Source organism: Salarias fasciatus, chromosome 2 (assembly GCF_902148845.1).
Source record: "Salarias fasciatus chromosome 2, fSalaFa1.1, whole genome shotgun sequence".
NCBI lineage: Eukaryota > Metazoa > Chordata > Actinopteri > Blenniiformes > Blenniidae > Salarias > Salarias fasciatus.
In genome coordinates, this window is record NC_043746.1 from 28,699,721 (window position 1) to 28,715,618 (window position 15,898).

The 15,898-nt window shown below is 45.3% G+C and overlaps 1 protein-coding gene across 2 annotated transcripts; it reads left to right on the forward strand.

Moving 5' to 3' along the window:
* Nucleotides 1-798: 798 nt before the first annotated feature.
* On the forward strand, nucleotides 799-14,733 carry elovl6 (ELOVL fatty acid elongase 6). Of its 2 annotated transcripts, XM_030111649.1 has the most exons (5): nucleotides 799-1,040; nucleotides 11,345-11,476; nucleotides 11,682-11,833; nucleotides 13,194-13,642; nucleotides 13,687-14,733. In XM_030111649.1, the coding sequence occupies exons 1-4, from the start codon at nucleotides 958-960 to the stop codon at nucleotides 13,637-13,639; spliced, it is 813 nt and encodes a 270-aa protein (XP_029967509.1). In that variant the 5' UTR covers nucleotides 799-957; the 3' UTR covers nucleotides 13,640-13,642; nucleotides 13,687-14,733. The 2 variants fall into 2 exon arrangements, with proteins under 2 accessions (XP_029967509.1, XP_029967501.1); XM_030111641.1 differs by having other exon boundaries at nucleotides 13,194-14,689.
* Nucleotides 14,734-15,898: the final 1,165 nt, after the last annotated feature.

The window sequence follows — 15,898 nt, forward strand, 5'->3', positions numbered from 1 at the left end:
TTCATTGTATCATTCATTATTAATCATTATACAGTATCGAACACCATCAAACTGTATAATAATATTTGTACCATACTGTATTGTATCGTATTCAACAGTACTGTCCTGGACCACACCACATCGAACTGTGCTATATTGTGTTGTGTTGTGTTGTATTGTATTGAACACTATTACACCATATCATACTGTACTGTACTGCATCGTACTGTATAGTACCATGGTATATTATATTGTACAGCCTCAAACAGTATCATACCGTCACACTCTATTGTATGGTATTAAACAGCTTTGTACTATATCCTACCGTATCAAACATCATCAAATGGCATTGTACCATATTGTACCATCTTGAACAGTATCGTAGACTACCATGTTGTACAGTATCGAACTATGTCAGACCATATACTACAGTATTGTAGCATATCGTTGCATAGTGTAAAGTATTGAACAGTATCATACCATATTGTTTTGATTGTACCACATTGTTCCATATTGAACAGTATCAGACTGATTCAGTCTGATTCAGTTTGATATGCTATGATTCAGTACATCGAGGTACTGAATCATAGCACATCAAACTGAATCGTACGTATCGAGATATGTATCGTATCGTGACCACTGGTGGGGCTAAACTGGTCTTAAACATGTAAAAAACAGTGATGTATATATTTATTTGGTCTTTGAGTTGCACTGGACTTGGCCGGCGCTAGGACCCGGGGGGCTCCTCGGTCAGGAAGAGGGCGTCGGCTGGAGGCCGGCGGAGGAGGAGGAGGAAGAAGAGGAGGAGGAGGAGGAGGAGGAGGAGGAAGGTGCCGCCACTGCCGCGCTGGTCGCGCACAACCGCGAAGTCCTGGCAGCGGCGAGAGCGATGCGAGAGAGGGGCAGCGAGGATTCCCAGTAGAGCCAGACCCGGAGCCCGTTTTCACCGAGCGAAGAGAAGCCAGCCAGCCAGCCAGCATGTCGGTGCTCGCCCTGCAGGAGTACGAGTTCGAGCGGCAGTTCAACGAGGACGAAGCCATCCGATGGATGCAGGAGAACTGGTGAGGCGACTGGCGTTTTAATCCCGGGGAACCGAGGTGCTAATGCCCGGTTCGGCGCCAACCGCGGGGGCTTTGACGACGCGCGCGCACCGGCCGGGCCTCGCTGGCCGGGATTAGAGCCGTTAAATCTGGCTGTCTGTCATCACACCGCGGCCGGAGCTCCGGGAACATCCAGCAGGCCTCCCGCCGGGTGTGTGTGTGCGTGTGTGTGTGTGTGAGTCCGCGTCCCGCCGCCTGCAGCCGGCTCCCACCGGGGGCATTTGTCCTTGATTTGCTGTGATTTATTCCTCCGACATGGCTCTGTAGAGGTCATCCATCCATCCATCCATCCATCATCCATCCGTCCAGGACTTCATTAAACCCTCCTGCTCTCTCACACTATCTGGTATTTATTCAAGGCTTCAGGCTGAATTCAATCAAATCACATAAAACCAGCAGGATGATGTTAGAACCACACACAGCTCGTTATTGGAGGCCATCACTACCTTCACCGTGATTAATCAGAAATCCAGTGTTTTCCTTCTGATCTGGCCGATATTTGTCTTCAGATCATAGTGAATATCTGAGGAAAGTGACCATCAGATAAACCCTTCAGAATCCAAGGTCACCTTTTTAGTGAGCTTGAAATTTGCGGTCTGAGTGTTATTATGGATTAAAAAGATGAATGAAAGCTGAACGGTGGAGTAGTGGTTAGTCTTTTTACCACACAGCAACCAAGTCTGTGGTTTGATTCTGGGTGGAAGGCCTTTACGTGTGCAGTGTGGATCATTAATGTGAACTGGTGCCTCTGGATTCTGGTCTGTCTGTGGATCAGTGTTTCTGTCTTTGTAATAGAGGGTCTGCTTCTGGACCGCCGGTCCAGGACCGGTGTTTATATCTCTGGACTTGTGGGACTATCTCTGGAATAGTGTCTCTGTTTCAGGAATAGAAGGTCTACCTCTGGACCAGTAGTCTCTGTCTCTATGATGGAGGGTCTGTCTCTGGACCAGTAGTTCTGCTCTGGACCAGTGTCTCTGGCTCTGGAGTAGTGTCTCTGGACCATCGTCCATGGTGTGTGCACCCTGCCTTCAGCCGTAGTCCACTGGGATGAGCTCCAGGACTAAGTTAGATAAAGCGCTGTGAGGGACGGATGGATGATTGTTATTGATGTTGGAGCTAATTGCCTCAAATCTAATTTCAGGAGCCCATTAAGATACCTTTTTGCTAGAACACTTGCTCTAACTCAGTGGGCGTGAGATTGGATAACTGTGTTTTATAAAGCAATGGAGCAGATTTATGTGATGAGACCACAAAACTTTAACAAATTGGATTATTATTTTAGAAAATGGTTAAAACCTTGTACCACTTCTCCAAAAAAAGACATCTTCTATTGTTAGAGTAAGCGTCTGAATGACTGAGCCGCACGTGTTAATATGAATACCGATCACAACTCAAAGTTGTGTCACTGTTTGCCCAGGGTGGCGTCTCCCAGGCTACACACCAACTGCAGCATTACCCAAGATGTATTTTTCACTTTTACTACAGGAGTTATTCAAATATCCCCCTCTGGTTGTGTGTACCGATGCGTTTCAGATGTAGGTCACGTGCGGGTCCGGCCAGCCAGCCATCCTTTGCATGAACCCATCAGAGGGTCATCATTGTTCAGGTCCATGCCAGGTTGAGCGAGAACGGTTGTAAGCACAGCGAAATGAGTCATGCGTGAAGTTAGCATAAGCCTCATTAAGCATTCAGTGGCACTGGGTTTGTAAAAGGCAGCAGCACATGGTGAGCAGGAGGTATTCATCTTGCCCCTATTCAGATATCTGAACCGCCTTTTCAGAAATGTCACATTTTATTTCCCTTTTTTTTTTTTTTAACCATGATCTCGCTCGGAAGAGAGTTTCATTCTGATTTATTCAGCGGAGTGTGTGCAGGAATGAGGGAGCTGCGGAGGGATGTGTAGGAGCTGTCCATACACTGGTACTGACTACCAGCCAATAACGTTCATCTTCTGATGTCTGCTGACTGAGATTAGGCCAATGGTGTTGCAGCTGGTCTGCGCTGACCTCTGTCTGCTGTTCCTGCAGTGGAGGCTGTCAGACTGGCCCGCTGCATGTGGCTCGTGGAGGCAGCAGCCACAGATAATGAATGGGCTTTGATAGCTGGTTTATTACTGTACGTCTGGAACAGGAAGCAACTGACGAGAAGTGACGTGTTCGCGCCGCTTCGGGCTCTGACTCAAATAGCAAAGTTGAAGGCGTGAGGCATGCTGCATGCAAAGAAGAGAAATCTAACGGTTGAGTTCAGTGCAGCAACATTTTCCTCTTTGAACCCTACTCTGTAGTTTTTTTTTTTATGTGCTGTCCAGACAAACCATGGAAATCAGAAATAAATTGGCAGCAGATGTTTGTTTATATTCCTGGATTAACTCTGCATTTATTTGGATGAAATAACTTAAATAAGCTGAAACCATGTACCCATGGGTATTTAGCATATTCCATCTGCAGGGACAGAAATGATGCATTTCGTTCATGTTTTGTTTACAGAGTTACAGGATAAAGGACTTTATTTTTTTATGTCCCTGCATCAGATGTTTGCTCTAGAATTACATTTTATTCTGGGGCATTATGATACAACTTAAGAAGAGAAAACAAGAGTAAAATAATCAAGTAAACGCTGTATTACGCATCTGTTCTCTGCCCCGTCTTGTCATTTTGATCCCAGCCTGGACATCAGTCCGTCACGGTCACATCTACATGCAATGTAGAGTCACTACTTTACAAAGACCCTGACTCGAACCGGGGTTTTTCTCACTGTGAGTTGAGACAACTGACCACTACAGCACTGTGAAACCGTGCAATTATGCTCACATTAGTGTAAATATTCCATTTCAGCCACAGTTATCAGAAGTGTTGAGACAAATATTGGGAATTAAGTGCAAACAAGGGATTGTCACAGATGTAAGTGAAGCTGAATATCACATTTATTCAGGTTCTCATTTCTGGGTTTTCTCTCCTGTGTTGAAGTAACCGTAGTGTTTGAGTGCATTGTGTGTGTGTGTGTGTTTGTGTGTGAATGTGTGTGTGTGTCATTGTTCTGCAGGCATGAATGGAGCCTGGTACACTGATCTGATGTGTTCCTTTGTGACTGGCAGCAGATGGCTCGGCATTGTGAAGTGAAGGAAGTGGTTGTAAGAAGCGTAGGAAGAGAAAGGAGTGGACATGGACTTAAAATCCGAGTGACAGCGCCAGCTTTACAGCTTCTCCTGTCCTTTCACTAACACTTAGTAACAGTGCGGGAGTGTCTTCCTCGGACCGTCGAACCTGATATTGCTGATGAAGTTAACGCCCGTCAGCCCAAACTAATCAATGATAGTAACAGACATTCTGGCAGCGCTTAATGGAGCAGATCAGATGACGCAGTAGTGTTTGCATACAAAATTAGACTCATACAAATAAGCTGCAGAAGCATCACGCTGTGCTGAGAATAGCTGTGTTGATTGGTACAGTGTTTTGCACCTTGAGGCTTGATTATTTCATGAAACCTCCATGTCTATGAAAACCTTTGGAGACTCTTATTTGCGTAGCTGTGGTTTTTACATTTAGCGGGCCAGTTAGTGCGAGGCTAACGTCGTCTGAAACCACACCGGAAATAATCTGGTGTCAGGCCCGTGCGTGGTGTAATATTGAGGATTATAGATCCACCGCATCGTGCAGAGATTTGTTTTCATCCTGCTGTGACGCTTACGATGCACTCCTGTGTGATGAATAAAAACAAGCCGCGCTTTTTTTAATTTTATTTTAAAGGTCTGATCTGCATTAAAACTACGATGTTTGGGCTGACAGACCTTGTTGTGCAAAACAAAGACGTTATGTGGCGTTAATGCGTTCATTTGCAGCCTGCTGACTCACTGTGTATTCCCACTGATGTCCTCATTATGATGCAGGTTGCTTGGAAGTGTTGGTCTCTGTGTTTGAAAGGAGATAGCGTCCCCGTGGGTTTCTGCGTGTGTGATGGATCTCTGCTGGGGTTTTTTGCTCTGCGCTGATAACAGGAGACGCACAGTCCCAGAATGCAGCTGGAATGAACAATGTGGTGTGACTGTGAATGTTTATTCCTCCTCGTTTATGATTCATCTGATTTGCCCTGTGAGTGTGTTTTCTTTGTTAAAATAACATAGTTAACAGTACGGCACAGCTCCGGTATGAGGGCAGCGTTTCGTCGACACACAGGATGTTTGCTCTTTAATTAAGGAGCAGCTTCGCTCGTTGGCCCTCTTGAAGGTCAGGTTGCCGGGCCTTGATAAGTTACAGAGATAACACTTTTCTCGTGTTACGTATTGGAGTCCAGGTAGGGTCCGGCCCATTGTTTGAGCGTTCTTGAGCCTTCCCGTTGCTTGGATGGAGCCGAAGGTAAATGCGTCAGCTTCAAATTGGCGTTGGGGTGTTATTTCAGTAGATCGAACATGGCTCCTTTTCATCCCTTCTGGAAATAATACAGAATACTGTCGGGTGTCACACTAAGAAGGAATAGACTGAACTCCAATCTGTGCTGACGGCGAAGGAGTCCAGTGTTTTGGATATTTCACTCACGGAGAGCTATCCGGTCCTGGTCTTGAGGAGCCACCAACTCGCATGTTTTAGGTCAGTGGCCAAACATGAAGACTATGTAGTTTTCAGGATTTCTGCAGTTTCCCTCTAGACTGACGTAATTTTCAGCATGTTGCTGAGTAAACATGAAGCTTTTCTGAAAATTCGTGTTTTCACTTGAAACGTTGTCGTGTGAACAGGGCCTAAACCATCCAGGACTGAGTGGACAGCGTTGCGCTAATGCTATAGGTCACTACCGTGCGTTGCAATGTTCTCCATGTGTGTTTTAGGCTTTTTCTTGATATTGTTTTCCTTTCACATTAAAAAAAAAACCACATTAATTATAGTTAATTGCCCATCACTGTGAACTAAGCGTGGCTGCCGGTCCAAAACCTCCATGGTGTGATCGGCTCCGGCGCTGTCCTGCGTTCCCTGTTAGAAACGCTGTTATGTTTTAAGCTATATGTGTCTTTCAGTGCAGTACTTGATGATCATACAGTTGGGCATCCTGCTGCCATTTTAACGAGAAACAGCACACGCTGACGCTAATCGCTTTGGACCATGTTTACCCAGAATCCTCCTCAGGCTGTCTGTTTGCCGGGCTGCTCTCCTTCACACGTTTGGCGAGGCTGTGGACGGAACTGGGTTTCCTCCCCGGGACGTAACGTTTGCCTGCGGTGCCGTTGCGTTCTGGTTTTCATTGTCACATTTCATCAGGCCGTCAAAGAAAAAGAGGACTTAAATTTTACTGCCATTATCACAGCGCCGCTGTTTACTTTGGGTGATAGAGGGAATATAAGGGGTCATAATCTGCTTCGCTATTTTACTGCCACACCTGCAGTGTCATCTCTATCAGTAGACACATTAGGAATTATGCCTGTTATTGTTAAGGAGTAGTTCAGGTCTACTCTGTGACTCTGACGCTTTGCGGTATCGTCCTCCAGCGGGCTGGTTCTGGTCTGCGTTGCGTTGGTTTCCAGGGAAACGGAGCTGTTTATGTTGTGAAGTATTGCATCTTGGTAACCCTTGCCATTCTTCTCTGACTGAACATGAGTCGAGATGTTCTTAAGCACTTAACTGGCTGAACTAATTACCACTCAACAAAAGCACTGTTCTGTACCCTGAATAGGAGCGTCGACTGTCACCGCTCGCTGCTGGATGTCCAGTGAAATAAACCTGAGTGTTGGTGGTCGTGCCGTTTAGGCCTCAGCATCGTATATATTCTTCAAATCCCTCATGAAGTTGTGTGTAGCATAAAGTACTTGGCTTGTTTTGGCATCTCTTGGACAGTGAATGATTATATACACACACCCGTCGGGTTTGTTTTGTGGTTTAGGATGTCGACCGGGACGCCAGGGAATAGCAACATTTACATTTATAGTAGCGGAACACAAACTCCGTCCTGCTCTAAACCCAGCCGTAACTATCACTTCAACCATTCCTAACCTGGTCTGACCTTCACCGTACACCGGCGATAGCAGCGTCTTCACTGAAGATATATTGATTTCTCTAATGGAGATCTCTGTTTTAGTCTGCATGGTGAGATAAGTGTATTAGTTGCGCGACCCACTCATCAACTTAATGCACTTCGTAGCCCCCCCCCCCCCCTCAACCATCCCCATCACAAATAAGTGTCTTAGCTCAACCCTGATCCTATCCTTAACTTGACCCTGTTTGTGAGCTTAGCTCCAAAGGCACAGCGTATCTCTGAGGAAAAGATACAAGGTTCTCAAAGAGTGTCGGGAGTTCAGTGCAAATATCCACAAAAACTGGCATCAGGTTGACTTTTCTGAGTCTTAATCTCCATATGTTGCTGATCTCTGGAATGTGAGTGTTTTGTCTTTCTAAAGGGCTCTGTGACTGTGACACAGTTGTGTGTATATCAGTGTCTCCACATAGATGAACTTTACTTGAACTTAGATTTTCTGCATTTCCGCTCCTGTAAGCCCAGTTCCATGGGGCAGTTAGACTCACGGCCAGCAGACTCATCCTGAGGCAAATGCAGGATTGCATAACAGGTGAAATCTCCTGGACCAGCTAATACAGATCCAAGTTTCACAGCAGGTTATCCAGCAGCAGCTTTGTCAGTGGGGGAAGGGAAGGGAAGGGAAGGCCTGTGGGATCAAGATTCTCATAGCTCTACACACTGACTGCAGAAATAATAATAATAAGACTGCATCCAAGACACGGACCATCAGGAACCAGGAGCAGGAACTGCAGCCTGCAGATCCGTCTTCACTTTACCTCATTGACGTGTGTGTTTCTCGCATTACGTGACCTGGAAGGTATTGCAGCCCGGCGAGCAGCATTTCTGGAGCATCTCCGTCTCACTGGGGACTTGTTTTGGGCTTCTTGCTCTTTCACTTTCCTCCACATGAACACCTCTACGTTCAGAGATGGGCTCTCCAGTGCAGTTTGGCTGGAGCATAAAGTGGGCCAACACCCAGCATCTCACCCCGTGATAATGATCACACACACACACACACCAGAGCAGGTAGATACCAGAGATGCCTTCCCTTCTGAACCCAGCAGCTCCTACGTGCCGTTCCGTCTGCAGACGCCATCCATCATCCTGACAAAGTAATACCCACATTATTGCACTTTTCATTGTGCGTCAGTGTTCCCTCTAATAAAAACGATGTGAATTTTAGCTTACGTACTCGTTAATACACCAAAGCTGCTGCTGTAGCTGCTTTCTTTTCTCTCTCTCTCTCTCTCTCTCTCTCTCTCTCTCTCTCTCTCTCTGGAAGAAAGCAGCTGGTTTCCTACGTGCAGCGAGCGAGCAAGAAATCTCTGCTGATTCTGTCCCAGCTCCATGCTGAGTTTCCCAAAAGAGCTCTGACGCTGGGGTTTTTCATTTGTGCTGCCTCGGCCCACTTTGTCAAACAGCAGAGTCGAGTCCAGCGCCTCAGCCTGCGTCTTGCTGTCCAGAGAGCCTGTCGGTCTGGACGTCTTTACGATGTCCCAATGAATGAAACACCAATGCCAAATGTAATCAATCAATAACTTCACTGTTTTGATAACTGGATACACTCTGACAAATTCTCATGTCTTGTTTAGTCAAAGACATTTCAGTTCAGGAGTCACATACAGCCCGATTTCGCCCGGACCGTTAAAACGGCGCCATGATAACCTTTAAATTTCAGCTTTTTCTTGGTTGTGATGCAGCATTTATGTTTTAAAAATGTTGGAATTTTCTCAAACGCAGCCAAGCGCCACAGAAAATCACTACAATCTCAAACTGAACCCAATTTTAAACTCACTTGTAGAAAATCTTTGGACTGTGCGCCTTCACTGGTCTCTTGATTTGATTCTGCAATGCATAGCTGTGTCACGCCCCACATGTTTTACATTAATGAAAACAAGCAGTCAGAAATATAAACTATTGTTAATTTATAAGATGACAAACAAGATAACAAGTGTGTTTTAATACCTGTTTAAAAAAAAACCAATCAGAATCCAGTGCAGTGTACCTACATTTATTTAGATATGAGAGAATATTTTTGCTTTGAACCTCAGTCTCTGAATCAATTAAACAGTTATTTGAACTATTATTTTTGTCCCACGTCGTTGTTTCTTGAACGCCACGCGCCCCTCGTTTCCAGCCTTCTCTGCTATAAGTGAGCCGAGCTGAACCGAGCCACTGGGGACTCGTGTAATGGCTGCAGAAAATTACTCCAAACGAAGAGTAATGATGCATTCCTGAAGCTGAACATGCAAACAGAGCATTAACCATCTTTTTTTTTTTTACAACTGAATTACAGGTTTTCGCACATTAATCTTCATGAAGAGGCCGCAGAAACAGCAGCGCTGCAGAAAGCGCAGCAGTTAGTGAGCAGACGTGGCTTTGATTGTCTGTGACCGACTGTTGTGATATTTGGAATGTGGCATTTCTTCTTTTAAAGGTTTACATGATCACTAATAGATGAGGATCAAACATTAAAATGTCAGGACTGAATTTTCCCGGGTTTGATTCATTGCCGTCCTGCACCTGCTCTTACAGAAGCATAAATCAGACACCTACGAGGTGCGCAGCTCACAGCCGTAAATCACACGCACACGTGACCTGTGACCCCGGCCGGGGGTGCGCTGAAGGTGAATGCTGAGGATGTTTCTCCTCCAGAGTGTGTGTGTGTGTGTGTGTGTGTGTGCTGGTTTGTTCTCTGTTCTGTGAAAGCAGCTGTTTTCCGCTGGCACTGAGCGGCTTTGTCCCGTCCGCCTGGCGGAGGAGGCCCGGATCGCCCCGGGGGTGGTTTTATTGCCCCGGCCAGAACAATGCGGGGGCATCTCCCGCCCTCCGCGCTGAACGGCCGCTCTGTTGTTGCAGCCCGTCCATCGGAATCGCTTCGCATTCCTGGCATCACTCTCCGTCCAGATAAAGGACGAGCGACGGCGTCTTGAAGCAGGTGAGCGCCGAGCTCCTGCTGAGCGTCCCTGTCGCCCAGATCAGTTAAAACACACGTCTTGATCCACGGTCAGCCGCCGACACGCAAACACTTCGGCCTGTCACAGCAAGGAAGAAAAACAAGACTTCTCACGATAACCATCAGGAACTGCTGACTGGTCATTTTGTTGTTTACTCATTTCAAACCGGCAGGTCGCCGGCTGTTTATTCAAATGAGCCCGATCACATTACGGTAACCTTTTTTATTTTCTCCCTGACCGTGAATGATATCAGCTAATTTACTCAAAAAACAAACTTATTTACACCGTGAGCTCCTGCGTATCATTTTCCACCGAGCTGTCGAAGAACATACATATTTAAAACTGAAATTCAGATGGAAAAATGGGTAGAGGAAATTTTAGATAAAAAAAATCTGAATAAATCTAAGCTTCCAGTGTTACAAGCTCCTGAGTTTCTGTAAACTGGTTAATCCACAAGATGTCTTAAAATGAAGAAAGAAGAAGTGATTTACAAAGTTGTTCATTTGAGTTATGCCAGTTGATCAGGGGTTTCAAACATAAGGCCTGCGGGCCAAAACTGTCCACCAAAAGCTCCAATCTGACCCAAAAAAAAAAAAAAAAAAAAGTTAAAAGAAACCATTGGAATCTGAACGCTGATCCCAGTTTCTATCCGTCACCAGCGGCGGTGTTGGTTTGTTTCCGGCGTTCCCAGCACTGTGCGTTCCGTCCGATTGTTCTCTCCCCGCTGAGGCTGCGCTACAGAACAGGTCGGTTCACTCCTTCCCCGCTGCGTTTGTCACGGCTGCGTGAAAAATGCTTGGCGGCGTTTGGCGGTGCAGTCATGGAGGAAGTGACCGAGCCGGTTCACTCCGCATGCACCTTCCCGTCCGCAGCCTCGTCTTCTCACCTGAACCCTGGGATTGACGTGACTCTGAACAGAGGCATAAACATCATCGCAGCTCCACTGATGCCTCTCTGGAGGGTATTTGGTATTTTGGGGTTTCAGGCAGCACGCCCCGACCCGGTGTCGGCCCTGCTCAGCATCCAGTCCGTCGAGTCGGACCACCTGCGCCCTGTCACTCCGCTGAGTGCGGCAAAAACGCCTTTGTTCAGCTTAATCTGGGCCAGGTAGCGTTTCATGACCAGCCCTGCACTTTCAGGTGTGCAACTGAAATGTAAATGTGATTATTATGCAGACGAGCTGAAGAGCCTGTGGCTCAACATCAACGACTTCCTGCAGAGGAATGAAAGCGGACGTCGCTTTGAATGATCCAACAAAGACCTCATAAAGAAAAGAAGCTGATGAGTCGCTCTGTGTCTGTGTGCCAACAGGAAGAAGTCCTTTCTCTTCTCCGCGCTCTACGCCGCCTGCATCCTGGGAGGACGCCATGTCATGAAACAAAGGGAAAAGTTTGAACTGAGAAAACCGCTGGTGCTGTGGTCGCTCACGCTCGCCGTGTTCAGGTGAGAGAGAGCAAAACAGACACAAACACGCCCTTTTTAATTTCTATTCAATTCAGCAGAAGTCTAACCACTGACACCTTTTCTAACGTGGCTTTTTCACATGAGTGTGTCACTCTGGTCAGACATTCACCTGCAGATCGGATGCCTCTTTACAGATGTTGTTTTGCTTGTTCCGACCCAGACTGTGTGTGTTCTTTCCCTGCAGTATATTTGGTGCCATCCGTACCGGGAGCTACATGACCTACATGCTCATGACCAAGGGCCTCAAACACTCGGTGTGTGACCAGAGCTTCTACAACGGGCCGGTCAGCAAGTTCTGGGCGTACGCCTTCGTGCTCAGTAAAGCGCCGGAGCTGGGTGAGTGTGAACATCTGGATCACGCCGCTGCCGTACTGTCGGAGGCAGCGTCGAGCCACTTCAGCCTGGCAGACTAAACTCTTTAATCTAAGTTCCATTTAAAGCACTGTATTTATAAACTGACTCTGCGCCTGATGTTGGCTCTCCAGCCGTGAACCTTGACCTTGAATCTTTAACCCTGGCTTCATGAAGTGTAGGTGGACTGTTTGATATGTTATGATCAAGGCTGAAAGCTAAGAAAGTCCACATTTAAAAACATGAGAGTAAATCTTTATTTCTACTGGTTTCACGTCTGGTTTTACCCAACTTTATGATAATAGTTTCCAATTTACATCAATCTTCACTGAAACTGATGCGTCCCAAATTTCAATTACAAGTTGATTCTTTCAAAATTAATTTAAGCTGTAAAACTTTAATACTGCGTATTTTAGATTTATTATGTTGGAGATTTTTTTGTTTTGTTTTGTTATACTTCCTACAAAAATATCAATTAGACAAAACCTTTAAATATTGGAGTAGTTGTGTCAGTCAATACTTAAAACTCTTTTGGTTTAGAAAAAGTCAGATTTTTAATTAATTAATCATTTGATGCTGTTTTCACGTTATAAGCTGGAATCTTCTTGCTCTTCAGATGAATACGTCTTGGAATTTTTACTTATATTTTTTTAGAAACAAGAGTTCAGATTTCTCTGCTGTTTGTCCATTTGTGGCTCAGTGCAGATTTAATGAAGACACAGCGACCCCTCGTGGCCAAACCATGCAACGCAACATTAAAATTCAGCTTTCCTCTTTTGTACTTGATATCAACTCACCGTTTAAAAAAACATCAGTTCATTTTATTTTATAATCATAATCTAGAAACTCAAAATAACATAATCTTCAGTGTAAAAGAAAAGTGGGATTAACTGCAATTAATCAATCAATTCATGTCTTAATCAATTTTTGTCCTACTACGTTTACCTGAGATTGGGTTTTTTTATTTAGTGCATTTCCAAACAATAGTTATTTCTGACTGTATTCTTTTATATTTGTTATTTCTGACTGTATTTGTGTTGTCTTTCTCTGTTTTCCTCTGTATTTGTTTTTCTGACTGTGTTTTGCTGTGATTGTATTGTTTCTGACTGTATTTGTATGTTTTCTAACTCTGGTCTTTTTCTGACTGCATTAGTTTTGTTTCTCACTATATTTGTGTATTTTGTGACTCTGACTGTCTTTTTCTGACTATCTGCGACGTTTCTGACTGTATTTGTGTGTTTTCTGACTGATTTTGTTATTTTTGGCTCTTTTTCTGTTCTCTCTGACTGACTTTGCTATGGTTGCCCCCCCCCCCCCCCCCCCCCCCCCCCTCCCCCCTCCGCAGGCGACACGCTCTTCATCGTCCTGAGGAAGCAGAAGCTCATCTTCCTGCACTGGTACCACCACATCACCGTGCTGCTCTACTCCTGGTACTCCTACAAAGACATGGTGGCGGGCGGCGGCTGGTTCATGACCATGAACTACTTGGTGCACGCCGTCATGTACTCTTACTACGCCCTGCGGGCGGCCGGCTTCAAGCTGTCGCGCAAGTTCGCCATGTTCATCACGCTGACCCAGATCACCCAGATGCTGATGGGCTGCGTGGTGAACTACCTGGTGTACTCCTGGATGCAGCAGGGCCAGGAGTGTCCCTCCCACATGCAGAACATTGTGTGGTCCTCCCTCATGTACCTCAGCTACTTTGTGCTCTTTGTCCAGTTCTTCTTCGAGGCGTACATCGGAAAGTCCAGATCATCGGCCGCGGCGGTCGCCGGCAAGAAACGCGAGTAAAAAAAAATAATAATAATAAAGAATTAAAAAAAAAAAAAAAAGAAAAGCCAGAGGAGGAGGGAGCCAATGAGGGAGGAACACAAAGGGAGGAGGACATGGAGAGCAGGGACCAGAGACTTGAGCGTGGCTTTGTAGGTGGAGGGCGGGGGCGGGGGAGGGGGCGGGAGGGGGGCTAGCGGGGGGAGACGGAGGGTGTTTGAGCATCACGCTGCTGATGGGCAGTCGTTAACGGCCCCTCCCCCCCCCAGAGGGAGGCTGAGGAAGCAGCGCCGCCATGTTCAAAAAGCCATCATGAGTTGTTTGAATTCATTTTTTTTTTTAAACCCCTTAAAGATACGAAAAGAATAAAAAAAAAAACCTCCAGATTTGAGAAGGTAGGACGTGTTCACATGAAGAAAGAGTGGAAATGTTTATGTCTGTCGTTAAGAGTTCATCCCTTTGATTTTAACAGGCTTGAAGCACTGGTGAGTGTGTGTGTGTGAAGGTGTGTGTGTGTGTGTGTGAGAGAGCGGCACCACGTCGTCTGTGTCTTACATTGCGTAACGCGATATTTTTCTCAGGTCTTAGGTTATCTTTTTTTTTTTCCTTCTTCTTCTTAACACAATATGCATATCGAGACAGCGTGGACGTGTTTAACGCGCCGGTTTACATTGCGGCTGAGCTGACCTTCGCCCGGCTCGGCGAACCGAGCCCGGCGCCGTGCATGATGGGAAAACGGACGCCCGCCGGTGCCCCGCCTCGCCGCCCGCCATGACCTCGCAGGAGTCGCCCGCCACACCTTGAAGCAACTCGCCATCGATTTCTGAACACTGGTGTGTGTTGAAGTGTCCCCACCAGTGAAGGAGAGCCCAGCCTGCTGGACACTGACGGTATTCATGGAGGACAAACTTGTTTCTGTTTAGCAAACGTTTAAATAAAAAAAAAATACAAAGAAAAGAAAAATCAAACATGCAAATTGTTAAAATCTGCTGTGTTGAGAAAAAAAAAAAGTATGTATCCTTAATGGTGTCTGTTGTGCTATTTGTGCATTTGCACTGTATCAATGTCAAACAATGTTGCTGAAAAACTTAACGTATGAACAAAGAATTCAAAAATACATGTCTGTGTCGTTATTTGGTCTCAGCAGCGACGGCTTTGCACACATGGAAAACTGAATATTTTTATAGAAAACATTGAATTAGCATGCAATTCACAACTTTAGAAGTGATTCTTTATCATTTTTTTGGTTGCCACCTTAATTTCACTCCTGTCAATACCTCATACAGCTGGATTCAAAGTTTCTACTGTTTAAACTCACTGGGATAAAGTTAAAGGATGTGTGGACAAATTTCATTCAGATTCAGTGTGGTCGACTTAACAAGACTTTCAAAAGGAAGTTCTTTCTTAAGAAGCACCAGGACCAACCGGAGTGTTTCAGCCTGTTTACACTTTGATTTGAATCACTTTAATAAACTGGCATTAAAAGGTTTAGCCTGTCTAAGTAAAAATATAGTGTAGAAAAACTTTTTTCTGCCTTGTTTTAGTGCAGAAAATCTTAAAATATTCTGGTTTAATGTTTCCAAACCTCATGTCTTTGTATTATCTTTCTTTAGTCAGATTGTTCGTCAGTGTTTCCACCAACGTTTCTAAATGTAACCAACAGTGGTGAAATGCAGAATATCGGCTGATTTTACACAATGAAAGCTATTTTGGTCGTTTGTCTTGTTTGAGATGTTTGGATTTGACCCTCTGAAGAGTTTCTGATGCTGAAGAGCCTGCAAGGTGGGTCCACTGATGTAACATCGCCCCCTGCTGGAAGCAAATGGCACAAGCACCATGCAGGCTCTGAAGCTCGGGCTCGAACTGGGGAATTACTGAGAAAACAGTGCAAATCACTGCTCCACTGTGCTGCAACAAAATCTGGCTGTAGTACATACATTTAGAATGTATAAATTGACTGATTGTTTTATTTAAATAAATTATTACACAATTTGAAGCTCTATAGAAACTAAACTAATGTCAAGGTAAAACCATTTTTTTGATAATTTCTCTGTCAGGTATTTTAGGACGAATACACTAACTTCTGATTCATGTCTTCAGAATCAGAATATTACAGCTCAGCCAGGCTTCTATGTCTTCAGATCAAGCTTCTAGTCGAGTAGATTTGTGCATCATCTACATATAACAGTGGCAGTTACAGTAACAATGTTCCCTTCAGGAAGCATGTGAACAGCGGAGGTCCCAGTAGAGAACCCTGCAGAACTCCCATGTTTTGCTTCA